The 20,997-nt window shown below is 48.5% G+C and overlaps 1 protein-coding gene across 1 annotated transcript in view; it reads left to right on the top strand.

The window, feature by feature from the left end:
• Positions 1-16,343, top strand: part of RUNX2 (RUNX family transcription factor 2) — a 225,351-nt gene extending 209,008 nt beyond the window's left edge. Inside the window, exon 6 of the mRNA XM_032862024.1 lies at positions 15,734-16,343. Within this exon, the coding sequence (XP_032717915.1) occupies positions 15,734-16,311 (578 nt within the window). The 3' untranslated portion in view covers positions 16,312-16,343. The remainder of the gene's footprint in view (positions 1-15,733) is intronic.
• The last annotated feature ends 4,654 nt before the right edge of the window (positions 16,344-20,997 follow it).

Genomic DNA, 20,997 nt, shown 5'->3' with positions numbered 1-20,997 from the left:
CTTACTCTTGTCTTGTTGAGGAGGCAACACGCATACACACATACACTCAAGATAACTACCTACCTAACTACCTGAGCAGAGAAGTGAGGGTAGACTGGAGTGGAAATGGCACCCGGCAGAAGAGGAAGGAGCGAATCTTGGTGGTGCTGGGGAGGAGCTGGTGAAGGAGGGCCAGGAGGAAGGTACCCGGTTCTGTCCTGTCCCAAGCTCAGGCCTGCTTTTGCTCTCCCTCATGTGGTTCTTCCAGTCTGAGGGGAGCAGAGAAGTCAGGGCCTGACCGAATATGTGGGGTGAGCAAACTTTGTGGGGGTGGCGGCGGCGGCTCACTTTTACCCTACACAGAGTCAGTCAGGAAAAGGTCCGCTGTGGCCTTCTCTGGAGATACTTCCTTCCGCACAGGGTGGCCAGGGAGGTACCTGTAATTTGAGGAGCAGCTCGAACTTGTTCAGTTAGCCACAGGTTGAGGGGGGTGGGCAGGGGAAACGTGACTCTGGGTGCTCTTGGTTGCCATGGACTGCCTTGTGCTCAGAAATTTCTGTGGCCTTGGGCCTGGCAGTGGGGAGTAGGAGAGAGCCCACAAGGATGCCCCTGATCTGGGATGCATTTCTGCGTGCCGGGGGAAGGATGGGACAGATGTGGGCACACCCCACCGCCAGGCAACACCTGTTGAGGGACCCAGCTGCAGTCGGAGCAAGGGGAGTTCTTGGCCCCTGCCTCACAACCGCCCTGGCAGCTGCCCGGGTGTGGCTCCACACTGCACCTGTGACGCCACTATTGCCAAGCCCCGAATGGGCAAGACCTCCTCGAGCCGCAGGGCTCTGTGCCATCACCGCAGCGGTGACCCATACCTCGGGCGGATCCAGTCCCCTATCTTGGCCGCCAGTCTGAGAAGCAGAAGCAGATTTCACAGCCAAGGGCTCAGAGTCAAATTTGTTTTAAGTCATTAAAACATACAAGTTATTAAAAACTGGAGGTGGGGAGCAAAGGCAACTAGAGCCAGAGGTGAGAGACCAGGAGAAAACACCAAGATGGGAATGGTTGGTGCATTTCCGACCGACCGGCTCCTATGCTGATAATTATCCACTAGGAGGAAAAAGCTTTTGGCTGCAAGGAACCCCTACCCACACCCCCAACAAACAAAACAGAGAAGAAGAAGTTTGTTGTTGTTTTTTTTTAGGTAGGGAAAAGTAGGCCAAGAAATTACTTAAAGGCTTTCTGATGACCTCATAGTTCATGGTCCTTGTTCCAAGTAATGTAACACACAGGGGAGAGCAGTGACAGGAAACAGGACAACTCAGCAGAATTCCACACTGGAATCATTCGTGTGTTTTCTCGTTAACCGCTTTAACCCGAGGACTTTAAAACAGTTCACAAATTTACAATGATCAAACCTCACGGCCCACCTGAGGGAGGGTAGAATGTTGTGTTGCTCATTTTGTAGATCGGTGGACTCCAACATGGAGAGCTTGAAAGAAAATGTCTCCAGAGACTGCCAGTAAGAGAAGCCTGCCCAGGGCTCTGAGGAGAGCCCTTCCTCCTGGCAGGCCTGCCCCTGGGGCCTGGACCTCAATTGTCTCCTCCTGGTTTAAAAATATGTCTATACTTAAAAGTTACAATAAAAATATCTTCAAAATAGTATATATAGGAAAATATGTGATGTATAATAAAAATTTGCAAACAAACAAACTGTAGTTTGCCAAGATGGGGTTCCTTTTTACCCAGTGGCCTCCTTGTAGTCTTTTGTTTTGCTCTCGTAAGTCAGTGGAAAGGCAGCAATTCAGAAAGAGGTTTTCTTTTCCAGAAGGAGAAGGAAATGGAAGAGTTGCTTTTTTAAGATGAAATGCTGTGAGATGATGGGATGAGGGTTGGGGGAGGGGAAGAAGTAGGGTGTGAGAACTTTGTTCATCTTGGTTGAAAGTGCCCCAGAAAATATTTATCTTAGTTTACCTCAGAAGGGCAGGACGTGCAAGTTTACCTTAGAAGGGCAGGACGTGCAAGAGTTCTTCGAGCTTTGCTTGCAGTTGGGATTTTCCTTCCCAGCTTAGGCTTCCTACAACTGAGGATGCTCTGTTCTCACTCAGGGATCTGGGCTAGAAGGGGGCCAAGGGGCCAGAGGGGCTCTGACTTTAGGGCAAGAGGTGTCTCTGTTTCCTCAATGTCTGCCCAACTCACTTGGTGTCTTGCCCTTCATTCTCTCCATTTGAAGGCAAGGAATAAAGAAGTTTGCCCCAAGATTCCTTAGGATAATAGCTACTCTATGCTGCGTTTATAAGTGGTTTTCATCTTTGATTCCACAGTAGTGTGTTATGCACGCAATGATGGTAATAGCAACACTTCCTTGCTGTTTGCATAATGTCTGGTAATTTGCAAAATGCCTTAGGGAGCTTACATATGCTCCCCAAAACCTCGTGTGAGGCCAGTCTCTGCGGATAGTTACCAGTCTCGTTCGAACACTTCTGTTTTAATTCCGGGATCTTTCGAAGGATGTCATTGAACTGACCACTTGCCCCCAGACTCTCGGGGGGTAATTATAAACCATTTCTTGCAGAGACTGGTTCTAGCTGGTCCCCATGGACAAGTGATACCCAGTCCTGGGAGTCAGACAAGTCAGCTTCACATATGAAGCTGGAATTTGTCTGCTTTGTTTGACTATTTCAGATTGAACATCAATAATTAGATAAACATCAGTAAATTTGGTCCAATAATTCTCCTTCCCTCCCTCCCTAGTCCAGTGTCCTTGGGCCTGTCAGGGAGTTCTGGGTTCTCAGATCTTGTCAGGGCGTTGTAGATCTAAGTTATTCTCAATTCTCCTTTCCTCCTCTCATGCCCACTTCCAGCCTCTAAATCCCCCAAATGTCATGACCAACAAAAATCGTACAAGAGCATTTAATTTTGAAAGGAGGTGAACTGCTTCAATCGAGATCTTTCTGGAGAATATTAATAACCTGACGAAACATGGTGTAGAGATAATTCTCTCATCGGCTCTAACTGGGAGCCAGCGTGGAGGGAAAGTTGCGGTTGTGGGGGGCCTTATGGAGGTTGGTCCTCCATTACTCAGCAGGGAAATGCTCCTTATGGTGTTCCAGAAGGGAGGGGGAGTCACGACAAGTCATACCATGTGTCACAGTGCATCACATTGACTCACGGCCAGGTCTTGAGAAAAATTCACAGCAGTCAGGAAATTCCCAGAGAATGCTCTCATTTCACCCTCTGCTGACCCTGCGGTGAGAGCATAGGTAGTAGGGTCAGGCTGGAGGACGTTTTTTTTAAAAAGGGAAAATCAAAGAAGTTCTGTTGTTTCTGCATGTCTCTGGCAGGGCAGAGTCCTTACGGGCCTGGCTAAAAATACAGGATCAGCCTTGAACCCCGGTGACCTGGGGGCAGCCCGCTGGGGTCTGTTCCTTCATTCTAGACTTTTATTTTTGCACAACTCCCTCCCTGTCCCACCCAGCTTTGTTTCCCTTTGGGGACCAGCATCATTCCCTCTGGGCAAAGCAGGATGCCCATGACCTCGTCTTCCAATGGATAGAGCCAAATTTAGAGTTGGGGCTGCTCATTTGAGCTTTGTATATAATTGGGCCTGGCACAAAGGGTTATCATTAGGAGGAATGGCATGAAATGAAGAAAAAAAAAGGGAAAGCTGGTACTCAAATTAGAAAAGATTTTCTGAGGAGAGACACAGTGGTAAGGCTGAAAGTCCTCTAATCTCAGAGGATTCCTTAAGAGAAAAGACAGAGTATTAAAAATGCCCAGATGGGGCAGTTAGAGAAGCTAATATGGCCATCTCTTAGGATCACTTGCTTCCAAGTGTGGCAGGTGCAGGGGGATTGTTGTGATAGGTGGCAACAGACACCGGAAACATCCATTGTTAAGAGCCAGGGTCTGCTCCCCAGGCGGCAGAGAACAATTGGAGAAACAGGGCAATCCACTTAATAGATGTTTGCCAAGCATGTCTGGAGCTGGGCATTGTCACTTCAGACTGATTGACAGTAGAGGGTCCTGGGGGATCCTGAGCCCTTTGCTCAGCCATTGGCTTAGGGAACACCTTTGTTTAGAACCTGGCTGCTTGTTGCCTTGGGAAATGGGACCATTACCCCTTCCTCCTCTCCAGCTGGGGAGACCAGTGCTTCCTGACTTACTCAGTGTGGGTCCAGGGGGCACCATGAAGCCGGTCAAGGAGATGCTGTCGCCACTAAGCTGGCGGGTGGATACATGTGTGTCCCCCCCACAGGGGTCTGGGGCCCTGTCGTATGAAGAGGACCCAGGGGACCCCATGTGGTGGGGCCAGCACTGCTCTGGTCCAGCTCTTCCAGCCCCTCCAGCTCCACCTATGGACTCACATGGCGGGGAGCTGGCAGCCTCTCGCCAGACTGTCTGTGCTCCCCGCATTCCTGGTGGCGTCCCAGCTCTGCGTGACCTCGGGTTCTAATATTCTTGGGTTCGTTCAGACTACCCAGCTGGCTCCGCTCCGGACTTCCTGGCCTTGTTAAAACCAAAATGCCGTCTTTTACAACCCGGCTCTTTCCATCAAGTTCATCAAGCAGCCGCTCTTTTACAAGCGAGATGGCCCCTTTGGTGAGCTCTTCCTGGAGGGGGTGGCGGTCGTGGGCAGGGAGCCTGGGCTCCAGCCGGGTCTGGTCTGGGCTCTATTCTTTAATGATAGTTAAAAAAAAAAACAAAAAACCAAAACAAACAAAATGAAGTTCGAAGGTGAGTGACCCTCCAAGAGGAAAGATTAAATGGGTTGATTTGGGAACTGTTCAACCCTGGAGGCATGGCTAAGAAACGTAATCTATTTTGAATTTTTCTTCACGAGCCAAAGTTGGTTATGGTGTGGGAATAACTTTTTCATTTTGTCTCTCCCTTTCTCCATGCTACAGAAATATTCATGGCAAGGAGTATACAGGTTGTGTAAACATCCCTTCACAAAAGCACATAAAGGGATTATGTGTAGTCAACTTGTGTCTCCCTCCAAATGGGGATGTTCACAGGGACACATAGAGATATCCTTCACACCCTGGATGTGAAAAAATAGCCAATTTAGAATTTGGCAGAGCAGTCCGGCCTGAGTGAGTAGAAAAGCTTGGCTTGGGGCTTAACAAACAATCCCATAAAACACACACTTGCTTTCATTGAATGGTGATGCATGAAGGACTGAGGGTGGCCAACTTGAACGAGGATGGGAGCCAACATTCACAGTATTGTCCATAAAAGGTGGCAACAAAGTTTCTTTTCGCTGAAATTCAATCTATTCCTAGAAAAAAAAAATGCTTCTCGTACTAGTTGGCTGGGCTCCACTCTGGTGCGTCTTTCTGCTGTGATATCATTTAAGTGCCTTCAAGGTTCAAGATGCAACGTCTTTTGCATTTGGTCTTCTTGCCTCCAGCCTCACCCCTTCCAGGTCAGCCTCCACAAGGCTGGCTGCCAGAGTAATCTTTTTAAAAACGCAAATCAAATCTATCACTCTCCTACTGAAAACCCTTCAGTGGCTCCCCATTGCTAAAGTTCAAATTCCTTAGCTTAGTGGACAAGCTCTTCAGTCATCTGTCCGTGCTACCTTTTAAGCCATGTCACTCAGAGTCTCCTATCCTGCACACCCTACACTCCAGCTATTTCAAACTCTCAGGCCATAATCTCCAAGCCTCAGGCATTTGCACATACCATTTTCTCCACCGGGACTGCCCGGGGACATGAGTTGGGCTCCGTGACAGCATCTGCTGCACAGGGCAGGGCCGGGGACAGAAGGCTGATGTGGGGGAGGGGGAATGCAGGTCGTACTTCTAACTAGGGTATTCGGAAAAGGCCTCTTGAGAAGGGGACTGAGCAAAGGCAGAAGGAGATGAGGGAGATGAAGGAGTGGGTCATGCAAATAACCAAAGAAGGAGCATTCCAGGCAGAGCGAACAGTAAGTGCAAAGGGCCTGAGGTGGGAATGTGCCTAGTACCTTCAAGGAATAGTTGGAGCAGAGGGGATGAGGAAGGTGTGGGGCAGCTAGGAGCCTGGCTGACAGTCGGGATCTTTTTTTTTTTTAAGATTTATTTATTTATTTTGGAGAGAGAGAGAGAGAGAGAGAGAGAGTACATGAGCAGATGAGCAGGAGGGGCAGAGAGAGAGGGAAAGGGGAGAATCTCAAGCAGACTCCTGCTGCGTTCAGAGCCCAACACGGGGCTCGATCCCATTTCAACTCAAGGAGTTGAAACCAAGAGTCAGACACTTAACTGACTGAGCCACCCAGACACCCCCATGGGGCTCTTGAACTGAAACAATTCCCACCTTTTCTCCTGTGGCCAGTGGCGCTAGTGAGAATGCATGACCCTGAGAAGCCAGAGGCTTGGCTGGGAAGTGCTTTGGAGGGTTGAATCACTTTGCTTATGGAAGCAGAATGGGTCTAAAAGTAGATGCAAGTGTCAGGCTCTGGACTTGATTTTCTTCCAACCTACGTGTACCCAGTCTCCACAAAGCCATTTTAGAATTGTTCACACTGGTGTTTGAAAAAGGAAACACCTTCGAAATGCTGCAGTCTTGTTTATGTCCCAGACTGAATAAGTGATCCTGGTCCTCAGTGGACCCTCAGTGGGGGGTTTAACCCATGTCTGACCTATACTATTCCCAGTGGCAATTTATTTTATCAGTCCTTCCCCATTCTTCCTTTACAAACAGTCTGAGATGTCATATATGGATCTTCTCTCAAGCCTTTGGGTAAAATTGTGAATTAAGGTGTCACACTCTCTTCCCCCTCTCCCCGGTTCCCACTCCGTTTTTATTGTGGCAAAATAATTAACATTGACCATTTTAACCATTCTGGGGCATGAAGTACCTTTACAGTGTCGGTTAGTCATCCCCACCATCCATCTCCAGAATGTCCTCATCCTCCCCAACCGAAAAAAGGCTGCCTGGTTAAACACTGACAGTCCCCACTACCCCCCTCAGCCTCTGGCAGCCACCATTCTCCTGTCTGCCTCTGTAAGTATGACTACCCAGGGACCTCGCACAAGGGGAATCATATAAGATTTTGCGGATGGGCTCCTGCGGCTGGCTCATCTCACTTAGTGTATGGAATGTCTTCGAGGTTCATCCGTTCAGCAGGTGTCAAAATTTCCTTCCTTTTTAAGGCTGAATAATATTCATATATAACATATATGTATTTATGTCTGTACGTACACACACACCCTGCATTTTTGTTTCCCTGTGCATTCATTTATGGACCTTTGGGAGAATAACAATGCTGAGATTATGGGCATATAGATACCTGCTTTCACTGCTTTTTTTCCCTCTTCCTTGAAGGTACTTTTTGGAACAGGAACACCTCTTGGCTTCCTGATTCCGTCTCTGTGGCTGCCTTTCTCCCTTCCCACCTACTTTGCTTTATGAACTTGACTGAGGATGAGCACTCCTCTTTAGCTCAGCCCTCAGCCACTAGGGAATTAGAGGCTGAGTAAGTCACACAGAAGTAAAAGGGGATGACTTTTCTCATATCACTCTCCAGGAAGTTACTAACACTGCAGAAAATAGAGACCATGTCCCCAGGCCTGGGTCTTCTGATCCTCAGAGGCTGGGGATGATAAGGGACTAGGCAGGGTTCTTCCTCGGAGAGTGAGTGCCACATTCCGGCCGGGGCCACTGGACATCTCTTGGGAGGACCTCGTGTGTTGGCTGTAATAGAACCTGGATGAAAGCAAGGCCATGGTTTCAGGGCTCCTTGGGCCAGCGCATTTCATTCCGTGGCTATAGATGGCACCTGTTACTATTACTTTGGGTCTCTGGCTTAAATAGTGCTTGATTTTGAACGAAAAAGATGCAAATTGCAAAACAAATTGTACATTTTAAAAGTTCGCTTCTAAAAGAGAGGAGGCACAGATAAGAGGGAGAATGGAATCAATAGGAATGAGCACTCCCATGGGAGTCTGCCAGATACAGGTGAAGATGAGGGTCTTGTTAGCCGTGGGCTTTGGCCAGTCTGTCCAAATTCTGTGAGCTTCGGTTTCTCTATGGGCAAATGGGCAGAGCTTCATTGTTGGGATTAAATGAGAAAACGGATGAATAACCCTATCTGCATATTAGCATTATAATCACCTGGGATGCTTTTTTTTTTTTTTTTTTGAAGATTTATTTGTTTGAAAGAGGGGAGCAGGAGAGCATGTGCAGAAGGGAGAGGCAGAGGGAGGAAGAATCACAAAAGAGTGTGCTGAGGGGTACCTGAGTGGCTCAGTGGGTTAAGCCTCTGCCTTCAGCTCAGATCAGGATCTCAGGGTCCTGGGATCCAGCCCCACATCCAGCTCTCTGCTCAGCAGGGAGCCTGCTTCCCCCTCCCAACCCCCCCCCACCTGCCTCTCTGCCTACTTGTGATCTCTGTCTGTCAAATAAATAAATAAAATCTTTTAAAAAAGGGGGGGTGACCTTGCCTAAAATAATGGATTCGTTGATATTTAAAAAAAAAAAATTGTGCTGAATGTGAAGCCCATCACAGGACTCGATCTCATGACCCTGAGATGAGGAACTGAGCTGAAACCAAGAATTGGACGTTGGACACTCAGCCAACTGTGCCACCCAGGCGCCCCTCACCTGGGATGCTTTTAAAACATAGGCTGCCTGGGTGCCCTCCCCAGAGATCCCAATTTAATTGGTTGGGAGCATCAGTGGTTTTTACAAAGCTCCCCAGGTAACCTTAATATGCAGCCAAGGTGGCCAATCACTGGCCTCAGGTGTAGGAGACTCTCTGCAAATGTGGGCCCTCCTTCTCAGCTCTCCTAAAGCTCTCCGAACATACCGGAGCCTTAGTTTCCCAGCACAGGAAAATGGGATTCAGAACAGAGTCTGCCCTGGTTTTCTACAACCATGGAAAGAGATACCAGCTTTGCACGTGGCCTGATGCTAGGAAACAGTCCGTAAATGCTGGCTTTTCTGGCAAACGTGGTGAGAATGACAGTGTCCTCTGCACTGTGGCAAGCCCTCCCCACCACCCCCAGAGCAGCTGACCATCCTCTCGCCTGCCTGCCCGGGCTGTCCAGCTTCAGCTCCCCTGCTGAGCCATGTTCCTGGGAGATGCCGGGTGAGAACTTGGGATCAGACTGAGTCAGAGGTATTTGCAGACTTGACTCACCAGGTCTTAAACCCAGAAGACTGCCCTGTGGGTCTTATGACGTTCCTGGAAAATAAAAGAAGTGAATATTATTGGGTTGAGTTCATCAGACACTCACCCTCCCTTTTGTGTGTCGGGCTTTCTGAAAAGAGCAAGCAGCAAGCAGCAAGCCAGCCAAGTCTGAGCCATCAAAGGAAAGCGCCCGGCTGCAGGGCTGAGAGAGACGTTGTTTCTTCTGCAGACAGGTTGAGCCTCTTCCCACAGACTTCTGCTCCTCTGGCTCCCCAGGGCTACCCCGTTTCTCCTCCCTCTAGGCTCCTGGGAAAGTGTTCCCAAGGGCTGCCTCTGGTGAGGTGTGTCAGAACTGAGCTATGCTGGAGGGCTGGGTGTGGGCTGGGAAGGGCCATCTGGACTCCAGAGAACAAGAAAGTGGAAGTTCTCCTTCTGGAGTGAGAATTTCTTCGAACTGACACTTAAGCAACAGCAGGTGGGGCATCCATTTCTCGGATGCCTCCTTTATCCCTGAAGATCTTAAATCCTAACATTTCCACATTCCGGCTGTCTCTAGAAACTGCCTCTCCGCATCTCTAGAACTGCCACTTTAGCAATAACCACTGCCATTTTGTAATTTCTCACCCACAGCTGCGAACTCCTAACTGGTGGTCCCGCTCCTACTTTGTCTACTCCCTGCCCAACACAGCCGGGTGAACTTTGCAAAAGGCAAAACTAATTATATCACACACACCCTTATGCTTCAAACTTTCCCAAACCTTGCCATTGCTCTTAGGATAAGGGCAAAACTCCTTAACAAGTTCAACAAGACCCTGTGTGTCAGGATTTGGTGAGGTTGTGAGGATAGAAAACCCAGTTTAAAAGGGTTTAAACAGATAAGATTTTATTTTCTCACAAAAAGTCTGCAGTGGAACCAGCTAGGATTGGCATAACAATTCCCCAAAGTTATCAAGGACTCAATGCTCTGCTCTGTCATCCTTAGCAGATGGTTTCCACAAAGTGGTCCAAGAGGGCTGCTTGAGCAGCAGCCATTGCAACCAAATCCAGGCAGAGAAAGGAAGAATCGCACACAGCACCTTTACTGGCATCTTTCTGCCCAGAATTTATCTACTAGCTACAGCTAATTGGAAGAGAGGCTGGAAAATGTACTCTTTAAGTGGTCATGGGCCTGAAAGGCAGGAAGAGAAAAACGGATGTTGGGCAACACTGGGAGTATATATCATACACTACATTTCCTGACCCCTACTCTCTTCTTGAGCATCATCTGGTCTTCTGCTTCCTTTCCCTAGCTATTTCCATTCCTGTCAACACTGGCTTTCTCTAGAAGTCCCCTGTATTTGCAACACTCCCTCCTGCCACAGGCCCTTGCTCAGAATTCCGCTTTCTCCCCTATTCTGATTTGACTCTAGAACTCTGCACAAGCAGCATTTCCTCAGGGAATCTTCCTTGATTAGGTCAACCCTCCCATTTAGATGCTTATCGCATGCATGTCGATGGTATCATCGTTGCAATTACACATTTATTTTATGCAGTCATTTGATTATTTTCTGCCCCCACAATGAGGTCAGAGTTTAGGTCTGGCTTTGCACAGCATAGAGCATTCTGCGGGGCATATTGTAGGTACTCAATAAATATTTCTTGAATGAATTAATGAATAGATTTAGCTATTATCTCACACAAAGTAAGAGAGGCTGAGACTCAGCAAGAGATTTTCCTAGGTGAGTGGTGGTGGGTGGCCAGGAGGACTGGGGAGAGGCAGTAGAGCTTGGGGACAGTTCTAATTGACTGAGGACTTCCCCTGAGAAGGGGAAGTCAGAGAGAAGAGCAGGGTTTAGGGAAATTATCTAAAGGGCTTATTTGCAAATGAATGGCAGGTTCTCACAGGCAGCCCCAGGCTTCATCTCTCCCCCAGGGGCATCCCCAGAGCAAGGGTAGCCCCAGGCTGGTGGATGTACCCGGTGGTGACAGGGAAAGCCAAATGAGTGCAAAACAGATTTAAAAAAGGGTCAGCCTTTCAAGGTGGCTAGTTGCCAGCCAAGAAGTGATTCAGTCTGACTCAGCAATAAGATTGAAAAGAAAGTGGTCAGAGGACCTTGACCCTGTAGACTGGGTAGGAAGCCATCACTTTCTGCTAAAGGTCAGGGACCAGTGAAAGGGAAAGCATACGCATGCGCGGTCACTGCCAACATCTTTGCAAACGCCGAAAACGATAATCCCATCACACGCCTAGCATCTTGGCGTACCTCCTCCCAGTCCTTATTTTACACGTTTTTCTATAAGCAGTTGAACTCCTTCACAAAACATGATTTGGCAATTTCCTTTCTCACTAAACGAAGCACGTGTTTTTAAATTGCTTTCCGGAGAGGATATACTGATCTACTCTACTACAAACAATGTGCTAGAATGCCTCTCTCCTGACAATCTTTGCAAACTTTACCAGTTAAAAATAGCAGTTTATTATTCCTAATTCCTAATTATTTCAGTTCATTATTCATTATTATTTTAATTTGTGGTTCTTTCATGTCTAGAGAGAATGAATGCTTCTCAAATGCTTCTTAGTTATATATATTTTTGATAATATATATTTAAATATATTTATTTTTCAATCTATATTTTTCAATCCATGTATTTTAGCTCATAATTCATTCTTTTAATTTGCAATTCTTTCATTTCTAGAGAGAATGAAAACTTTTCAAGTGCTTATTAGTTGTACAAAACTGACGTTTTTCAAAACTGACTTTTGCACCGTTTTTTCTAGGATGGTAAATAGGAACCAGAAATTTTTCAAATGCTTATGATTTATACATATTTTTTCAAAACTGACTTTGGCAAAGTTATTTCTAGGATGGTAAATAGAACCTTTCCCACCTCTAGCAGTAGCATCTCCCCCAAATGGTTGTGTGTGAGGAAGATGGGGGTAGCGATGGGGAGAGGAAGGAGTGCTGTGGCAGAAAGTTTCGACTCCTTGTTTGGGTGACTCTGGCTCCCACGCCAGTCTCCAGCATGCCTTTGGAAGGATGAGGCTCCAAGCTTTCTCAGCAAACCAAAACTCACTAAATAGATGGCGGGTGTTTGCTGTGCAGCTTTTTTTGATTGCTGCCCCAATCTGATCCACTGGATGGGTTTTGATATCCACTGGGAGGCAAACTGGGAGCCAATGGACCAGGGGAGGGACTGTGTCTGGTTGGGCTATGTCTCCAGAGCCCAGTAAGTCACCTGGCACGCGGTCATTCCTCGGTACAGGTATGTTCTGTGGCTGAATGATGGGAAGACTGAATGAATAGTTGCTAGGAGAGAGGAGACCCTGTCCCTCTGTGTTCTCAATTCTGTTCCGTGCTAGGTCAGGAAACAGCAAGTCCCTGTCTCGCACAGACCTCCATCTCCATACCTTTGGAAGTTAATCCAAATAGAAGCAAATATTACTTCTGACTCTGAAATTCTATGAAAACACCTAAGCTGTTTTGCTTTTCTTTTTTAAAAGTACCCTCATCTATGAAACCAGATGAAAATGTTGACCTCCCATGGGGTTGCCAGGTAAAATATGGGACACTCAGTTACATCTGAATATCAGATAAACAAGGGATACTTTTTTAGTGTAAGTATGTCTCAAAGAGTGCATGACTCTGAAAATAACGGAAGCACTGAATGATAGACAACGTCCAGCTGGATCAGTGTATTGCACCTGGGCTTGTGTTTCTGGACTGATGATGATTACTTGGCATTCTTCAACAAGTATTTATTGAGCATCTAGTAGATGCCAGACATGGTTTAGGCCCTGGTACACAGCAGAGAATAAAATAAAGCAGTGTCTTTGTTTTCACATGACTTACATCCTTGCAGACAAAAAAGTACATAAAATATCAGGTGGTCCTAAAGCTCAGAAGACTAATAAAGCAGGATAAAGATCAGAGACCATGTGAGGGGGGGAGGGGAAGGAGGGAATCAAGCAGTCCGATGACCCTGACCTTCTCCACCTGAGAGCCCCTGACCTCCATCAAGAGTTGTGTTTGTAACAATAGGACCCTGACGTGATTTTATAGCAATTAGTGAAGCTGCATGAAAATGATGTCGTTGATTCAAAGGCACCTGTCCAAATCAGGGATAAAACGGTCAGCTGCAGGGATGGAAGAGACCTATAAATCATTTGGTGCAGATTTTAGCTGAGCTGGGGCTGCAACCAAGTTCCCTGACAGCTGGGAAAGAGTTCAGGAAGGTCAGGTACTTATTAAAAAGATGCTTCTGTTTTCAATTTCTATGTGGCGGTCAGGGTGGATTGAGTCCTGACAACTTGATGTGTTTTTGAAGTTTTAGCTGGAACAGCAGGGATGGGTTTTCCTTTTTAAGAAGTCTTTATGCTGGGGTGCCTGGGTGGCTTTGCTGGTTAAGCGTCTGCCTTTGGCTTATTGAGCCCCTCGTGGGGAGGCTGCTTTTCCCTCTCCTCCCCATTCATGCTCTCTCTCGCTCTCTCTCTCTCAAATAAATAAATAAAATCTTTAAAAAAAAAAAAAGTCTTTATGCCCCCTGGAGGTTCAAGGCTGGGCTGGGGACCGTGAGACTCACTGCTGGAGAGGCCACCTGTTTTACTCTCCTACTAGCCAAGAGAGGTCAGTCATTAGCACCATCACTGTTGCTATCTTCATGATCATATCACGCTTGTAGGTGGTTCCCCTGCCCCTGGTTAGTCAAGTTGCTACGGTCATGAATCCTACGTTTTATTGCTAAGCTGTGTATTTGGTCTACACCTTTGCTAGGCAAGGTGTGGTTCCCAGGCCAGCAGCATCCCCATCATCTGGGAGCTGGCTAGAAATGCAGTCTCTGGCCCCACCCCTGACCTGCTGAGTCACAGCCTGTCCTTCAAGAGTGTCCCACGGAATGGCATGCATGTTAAAGTTTAGGAAAGACTGTGCTAGAACATTCTGTGTGCTTGTGTCCATTGCATTTCATACATTAGACTTGTATTTGATTTAACATACAGGCTTCTTATCTGCTGTGAGACTTGGGTGTGTGGGGCTCAGTCATGTCTTCCTCAACATCAGTTTGTAGAGTTCTTACCATTTTCAGCTCACAGGAGTTATGCGCTCAGATGTGTCTACAGATTCTTGGTTTCCAAAGGAAGATCCTCATGGAAACCGGAAGAAATGAAGTTTTGGCGGAGGAGGGGCAGTTCTTTGAAAACCAATAGCAGAAGGTGACTAGGAAATTTCTACCAGAGAAGTTTTTAGGCATTCTGGTGGCTTCTCTGCAAATTGTGTTCCCTGGAGGAACAAGAGCCTCTAGGCCCGTCACAGGGGATTCCCGACTACACAAACTGGCCCGCTGGAAGTCTGCGGCCTCTAGGGTCCTGTGAGAACACCGTAGGGGACCAGAGTCAGGATGCAGGAGGGAACAAGCTCTCCTCTGGTGATCAGGGCTTCTTTGAGCCCCAGCCAGGCGCAGGTGAAGGGACAGCTAGCCTGTGAGGGTACACATGTTCACCTTCCAGGGGTATAGGTTTACTCTATGGGCTTTCATCGTAGGGCCCTTCCCAAGATAACAAGCTGAGGGAATCAAGCAAGTTCTGCCTCTGAAAGGCTTGGAAATCCTGAAGGGCAGGGCGTAAAGGTGGGCCATCAAACAGACAACGCAGAAAGCCAAGAGCAGACACACTCCAGCTGGAACTGGGGGCGAGGCCTCAGAGACTTGGTCCCAGTAAAACTCAGAACTGCTTCCAGGGTGAGCACGGACCATCTCCCCAAAGGCAGCAAACGGGGTGGCTGAGACAGCTGAGTTAAGGGCTTTTGCACTGATGTGGATCCTTTGATGTGAACTTGGTAAACCTCCTTACCAGACCCAGTCACAAAGAGCTTCCGCCCACTTTTTACCTGGAGGCTCAAGGGATTAGGGGCAGACTGGCAAAGGTAGGCTTGTCAAGTGTCTCCAGGGCCTTGAGTGAAGCCCACTGTGAACTCAGATCAATGCTTCAAGTTGAAGATTTTTGAAAGTGGGCTGATCAGCCTTGGAAGGGTCTGGGGGGTGGGGAGGGGTGGGGAGTGTCGCTGGACCCAACATGTACAACTTGTACAGATGGGAAAGTGAAATCAAGTCCCCAAGTGGGGAGGGGAGGATGGGACTGGCCCAAAGTTCCATGGCATTTTCTGTGACGATTAGTGCTACTGTCATCTGGCTCCTGGCCCAAGATTCTTTCAACTGCCCCCTGAGAGCCTGGCTTTGGTGGGACGGTGAAGGAGGCCATCTGTTTAACACACTTCTGCTTCTGAGAACAGTGGGGAAGGGCCCTCCTTTCCATCTTCACCCATTGTCCTTGGCAGGACGGTGTCAGCCGAGGCTGCAACTCTGTCCCCGTGCCCTCACTATCTTCACGGGAGGGCCACCTCCCTAGACTGCAGGGGACAGCCTGCCCCACCTGGATGCCTTGTTGAACTCCATTATCTTCCCGCCTCAGAATTCCTTTGCTCAGCCCCACACCCTTCCCACTTGGTTCTTGGGACATTTACTGCTCCTACAACCCACTCTTCCTTACTACTCTGGGGTAGGAAATGAATGTCCACTGTCTCAGTTCCTAGAGGGCCTTGCACAGAGCTGGGCATACAGCTGGCACTCCGTGCATGCCCTAGTGACGCTTTCTCCTTTCTTCCTCCACAGATTCTGAGCCCAGTACCTTGGATTCCCAGTCTTCCACCACCCTGTTCCTGTCCTCTGAGGAGCCGGGCCCTTCCACGGCCGCACTGCCCTCTCCCTCTTCCTCTTGCGAGCCCCAGGCCTTCTCCCCGGGGGCCTCGGTGCTGCCCCCGCTGCTGCTGCCGCCCCCCACCGCCGCTGCTGCCCCCGCACCCCCCGGCCCTGGTGCCCCTGGACGTGCAGGCCTCTACTCCGTCGTCGTCTCCTCCCCCGATGGAGCCCCGCGCCTCGGCGACTGGCTGCCTGGCGGCCCCGCGGCCACCCCTCCCGGCGTCTGTGGGGATGAGCGGGAGCGGCCCGCACCCACCTCGCGTCCAGGAGCAGCGGGCAGGGAGGAGGGTGCCGAGGCCCCGGGAGCCTCCCCGCCGCTCTGTGCCCGACCCGCCGCGCCCACCAGCCTGGAAGCCAGCGTCGGGGACATCCTGGTGGAGCTGCGGACCATGAACGGCCACCTGGACGTCATAGCGAGGGCCCTCACCAAACTCGCCTCGTCCCTGGGGCCTCCGCCACAGCCCCTGCCCGAGGCCCGGGATGCCAACTGACGCAGGAGCGGACACCGGGTTGGGTACTTTCGAGGGATCCCCGGTGTGCTGGAGCGTCCCCGCCTGTCGACAGCCTGTCACCTGTCACCACAGGCGTCCCGCAGAAGAGAGCATTTCTCTGCTCGGCCTGATGGAATGGACCTTCCCTGGCCACTCAGTCTGAAAGGACGGTGCTTCTCACACTGTCGGGCCAGGTCCTTTCTCGGCCATCACCGCTGCCCCCACTCCCCGGGGCTCTCCCGGACCTTCAGACGTCCTTCTCCTTGTTGTGGAAAAGGCCTTGAACTCTGGGGAGGAGACGTGCCCTCAGAAGCTGGTGGAACCTTGGGCGAGGAGATGTTGGAGGAACCATTCTTTCACATCCCACAGTTGTGACTCCTGAGTAGTGTGGCAAGAAGGCAAGCCCGCTCCAGCTTTTCTCTCTGACTTGTTCATGGTCTATCTGATCTTTGGTGATGTTTACATATTTCTTTAAAAAAATGTTTTTTGCATAATTAAATTTATTTTTTCTCATTATAACCCTATCACAGGAAGTTTGGAAAATAGAGACGTGAAAAAATCTGATGTATTTGGAGAAGGGGGTATTTAAGTCTTTCTTATGAATAAGAAAGTATTTGTGTAATAAACAAAATTTTTATGTGTACTTTCTGGTTGTTGGCCTCGCTCAGCTCCCTTTTTTTCCTTTGCATGGGCCCCTGTTCCTGACTACTTGTCCCGACCTTCCTGTACTCCTTTGGATCTTATTTCAACACTTCTCATGCTTGTGAAGAATAAGTTTCTAAAATTCTCATGATTCTTTTCTAAAACTCCCCTAAATTGGGTAAATCCACCCCTTTCTTCTGGACTGGAACAGAAACTGAGTCACAGAGTGCCTGGACAATATGGAGGAAGCCAGCACCCTTGGCCTCTAGTTTTTAGGTGCCAGTGATACTGCCCTTCCCCACTGTGACAACCAAAAACATCTCCAGGCTTTGCCAATGTCCCCTGACTGAGACCTAGATGGAATTTCAGAAATCTGGGATAATCCCTACCCTCCAGGATCTGACTTCCCATATGGAGCCAGGGCTCTTCTCACTTTCCTATTTGAGTTAGAATTAATTTGTCAGAAGCAGATACACTACTCTTTTCCTGGAAACAAACCAAGAGTCAGAAACCACACTGCACAGAGTAAAAGGCCATCTCTGGGCATTTGCAGGACACGCAGGTGATGGGCTGAGGCCAGTGGCTGCCTGGACTCTATAGTCCTTGGCATACCCAGCACATCTCTGACTTCAGCATGCATGACCCACCTGGAGAGCTTTTGAAGGTGCCCATTCTGCTTTAGTGGTTCTGGGTTGGGGTCTGAGACTCTGCATTTCTAACGAGCTCCAGGAGAGTGTTGATACTACCGGTACACGTCTTGAATACTAAGGGAGTAGTAAGGACTTTTTCCACTTTGGGATTCCTGCTGGTTTGGGTTGCTTGTCTTTGCATCCTCCCGTGGCCTAGATGCCCCCAAGCTCTTACCAAAACTTTCACTGCCATTCTGGAGGAATTCTTGTTTTATTTTTTTATTTTTAAAGATTTTTTAATTTTTTAATTGAGAGAAAGAGTGAAAGAGAGAGAGAGCAGGGGGAGGGGCAAAGGGAGAGGGAGGAGAGGACTTCCCCACTGAGTAGGGAGCCGGATGCTGGACTAGATCCAGGGACCCTGGGATCATAACCTGAGCTGAAGGTAGACATCTAACCAACTGAGCCAGGGTGTGGGCTGCCTTCAGCTCAGGTTATGATCCTGGGGTCCTGGGATTGAGCCCCGCGTCAGGCTGTCTTGCTCAGTGGGGAGCCTGCTTTTCTCTCTCTCTCTCTCTCTCTCTCTCTCTCTCTCTGTGTGTGTGAAATAAATAAAAACTTCAAACATTTTTAAATAAAAGCCAGGGTGTATTAAGTCTAGCCACCCACTTCTAAAGAAGCTCTACTGGAGTTCAAACCAATTCAACATTTATTGGGTGTCTACGATGTTGGTGCCTGGGGGATACAAAGATGAATAGAGTAAGGGCCCTGCCCTCCAGGGACTCCCAGCCCAGAGTCCCACACAGGGAGGGATCAGCAGTTCCCTCTAGTAAACAACTTGAGGAGGAGATGGGAGAAGCTGCAGAGAGTGGTGAGAATGGCAGTCATTGAGGTCAGGCTTCTGGCTTTGACTTTGGGAGGATTATCCTCCTGCGTCAGTCTCTCTTTTTTTTTTTTTTTTTTTTAAAGATTTTATTTATTTATTTGACAGGATCACAAGTAGGCAGAGAGGCAGGCAGAGAGAGAGGAGGAAGCAGGCTCCCCACTGAGCAGAGAGCCGGATGGGGGGCTCGATCCCAGGACCCTGAGATCGTGAGCCGAAGGCAGAGGCTTTAACCCATTGAGCCACCCAGGCGCCCCCTGCCTCAGTCTCTTAATCTGTGTCAGATGGGGATGATGGCATCTGCTCCATCAAGGCCCAACAGAAGCAGACTTGGATGTTCTGGGGGCTTTGCATTCCAGAAAGTGCTGTCCAGATGCCCTTAGGTGGTGAGTGGGTATTATTACCTCTTCTCTCCTGGGTACTGTGGCCAGAGGCACCCTGGAGAGGGGGAGTCACACACTCACATCCAAGCTGCGCCTCCACTTCTGACTGACTAGGCCCTCCCCTTTCTTTCTTTCTTTCTTTTTTTTTTTTCAGGAAAAGAATCCATGGCCCAAAGTGACTGTCCTTTGTTCTGCTCTTTAGCTGAGGAAACGGCTAAGCTGGCATTAACGACAGTGGCTGGGAACATCAGTATTGGTTTCTGACTCAGATGCTCTTTCAGTCTTCTGTTCTCATTTTGAGGGGCTTCTTTGGTATCAGATTAAAAACAACAAAAAACTAAATCTTTTGAGAACAAAGAGGGACTGACTTATAAATCCTAAATTCAGATACAGGGACTGTATCTGACTGAATTCAGGGACTAAATTCAGATACAGGATTGACTCCTTTGGTTAGAGCCCCGTATGCACACGTGAGATTGAAGTTGGGGAAATCAGAAGGAGTGGCTGCTGTAACACTCGTTCCATCTAGGGAGAGCAGAGGAGAGTCTGAACGCCTGTCCTGGGTGCATGGGGTCTCAGAAAATGGGCCTCGTCTAAAGTTTTTGGAGATGGGGCTGAAGGGGGATAGGAGGGGCGGGATTTGCAGAAAGAACAGCCAAGGCAATGGAATTGCGTTCAAACAAAGTAACAGTCTGAAGGGGCTGGGCGGAGAAAAAGATATCTCATCTTGTAGATTGTAGGTTGGAATTTCCCCCGAATGACACCAAACTGTCCTGATACCTCTTCTCCTGAGGCTTAGGTGTCCTTAGGGTTGGTACAACATAAGACGGCGACATGATGGTTCAAGGTGGCAAGCTGAAAATCGGTCTAAGACTTACGGTAGCAATAGAAGGCTTAAGCCAGTGTTGCATGTACCAGCCATTACTGTAGCTCGTCTTTGTGAGGTAATGAGGGGCCTGTTTTTGAGGGCATTCTAGCAGAGACCAGATGAGGAGCTGCTGATGCTGAAGCAAACGGGGTTCTACAGTGTAGAGCAGTAATTTAATGACCCTCTCACTCTAGCATTGACATAAGCCTTGGCTCCTCTCTCTCTCAAGCCCATACCCAATCCAATGTCCAATCACGTGGATTCTATCTTCTAAAGAGTTCAATCATCCAACCACTTCTCACTGCTACCACCTGGCCAAAGCCACCATCCTCTCCCACCTGGGTTACCACAATAGCCTCCTAACTGGCCTGTTGCTCCCTCCCTATTTTCTCAGAGAAGTCAGAGTGGTCTCTTTTTTTCTTCTTTTTTAATGTTTAATGTGATTCATTAGTTGCCGATAACACCCAGTGCTCATCAGATCACATGCCCTCCTTAAGCCCCATCACCCAGTTACCCCATTCCCACACCCACCTCCCCTTCTGCAACCCTGTTTGTTTCCCAGAGTTAAGAGTTTCATATGGTTTGTCTCCCTCTCTGATTTCTTCCCCTTCAGTTTTCTCTCCCTTCCCCTATTGTCCTCTGCACCATTTCTTATGTTTCACCTATGAGTGAAACCATATAATTGTCCTCTGACTGACTTATTTCACTTAGCATAGTACCCTTCAGTTCCATCCCTGTTAATGTAAATAGTAGATATTCATCCTTTCTGCTGGCTGAGTAATATCCATTATATATATGGACCACATCTTCTTTATCCATTCATCTGTTGATGGGCATCTCTACTCTTTCCACAGTTTGGCTATGGTGGACATTGCTTCTGTGAACATTGGGGTATAGGTGCCCCTTCTTTTCACTACATCTGTATCTTTGGGGTAAAGCAGAGTGGTCTTTTAAAAACATTTCTAACCAGGTCACTCCTCTGCACACTCTCCAGTGGCTTCCATCTCACTCAGAGTAAGAGCCAAAGTTTTACATAATTTGGTCTCCTATTATCTGCCCAATCTCATCCCTTATCACCGTCCTCTATTGTAATCCCACCAGCCTTTGGGGCTTCTCCCATGCACTGGGCACGTTCTACCTCACAGCCTTTGCACTGGCTATTTATTCAGTCTGGACCACTCTTCTCCCAGATAGGTAACATGATTTGCTCCCTCATACCTTCAGGTCTTTGCTCAAACCCCCTTTGAAAAGTTGTAACCCCCTCCCTAACCTTAACCCTCCACA

The sequence above is a fragment of the Lontra canadensis genome, unplaced genomic scaffold, assembly GCF_010015895.1.
Source record: "Lontra canadensis isolate GAN:19392208 unplaced genomic scaffold, GSC_riverotter_1.0 scaffold23, whole genome shotgun sequence".
NCBI lineage: Eukaryota > Metazoa > Chordata > Mammalia > Carnivora > Mustelidae > Lontra > Lontra canadensis.
The sequence above is the reverse complement of the archived record's forward strand: the minus strand, read 5'-3'. Positions and strand labels throughout refer to the sequence as shown.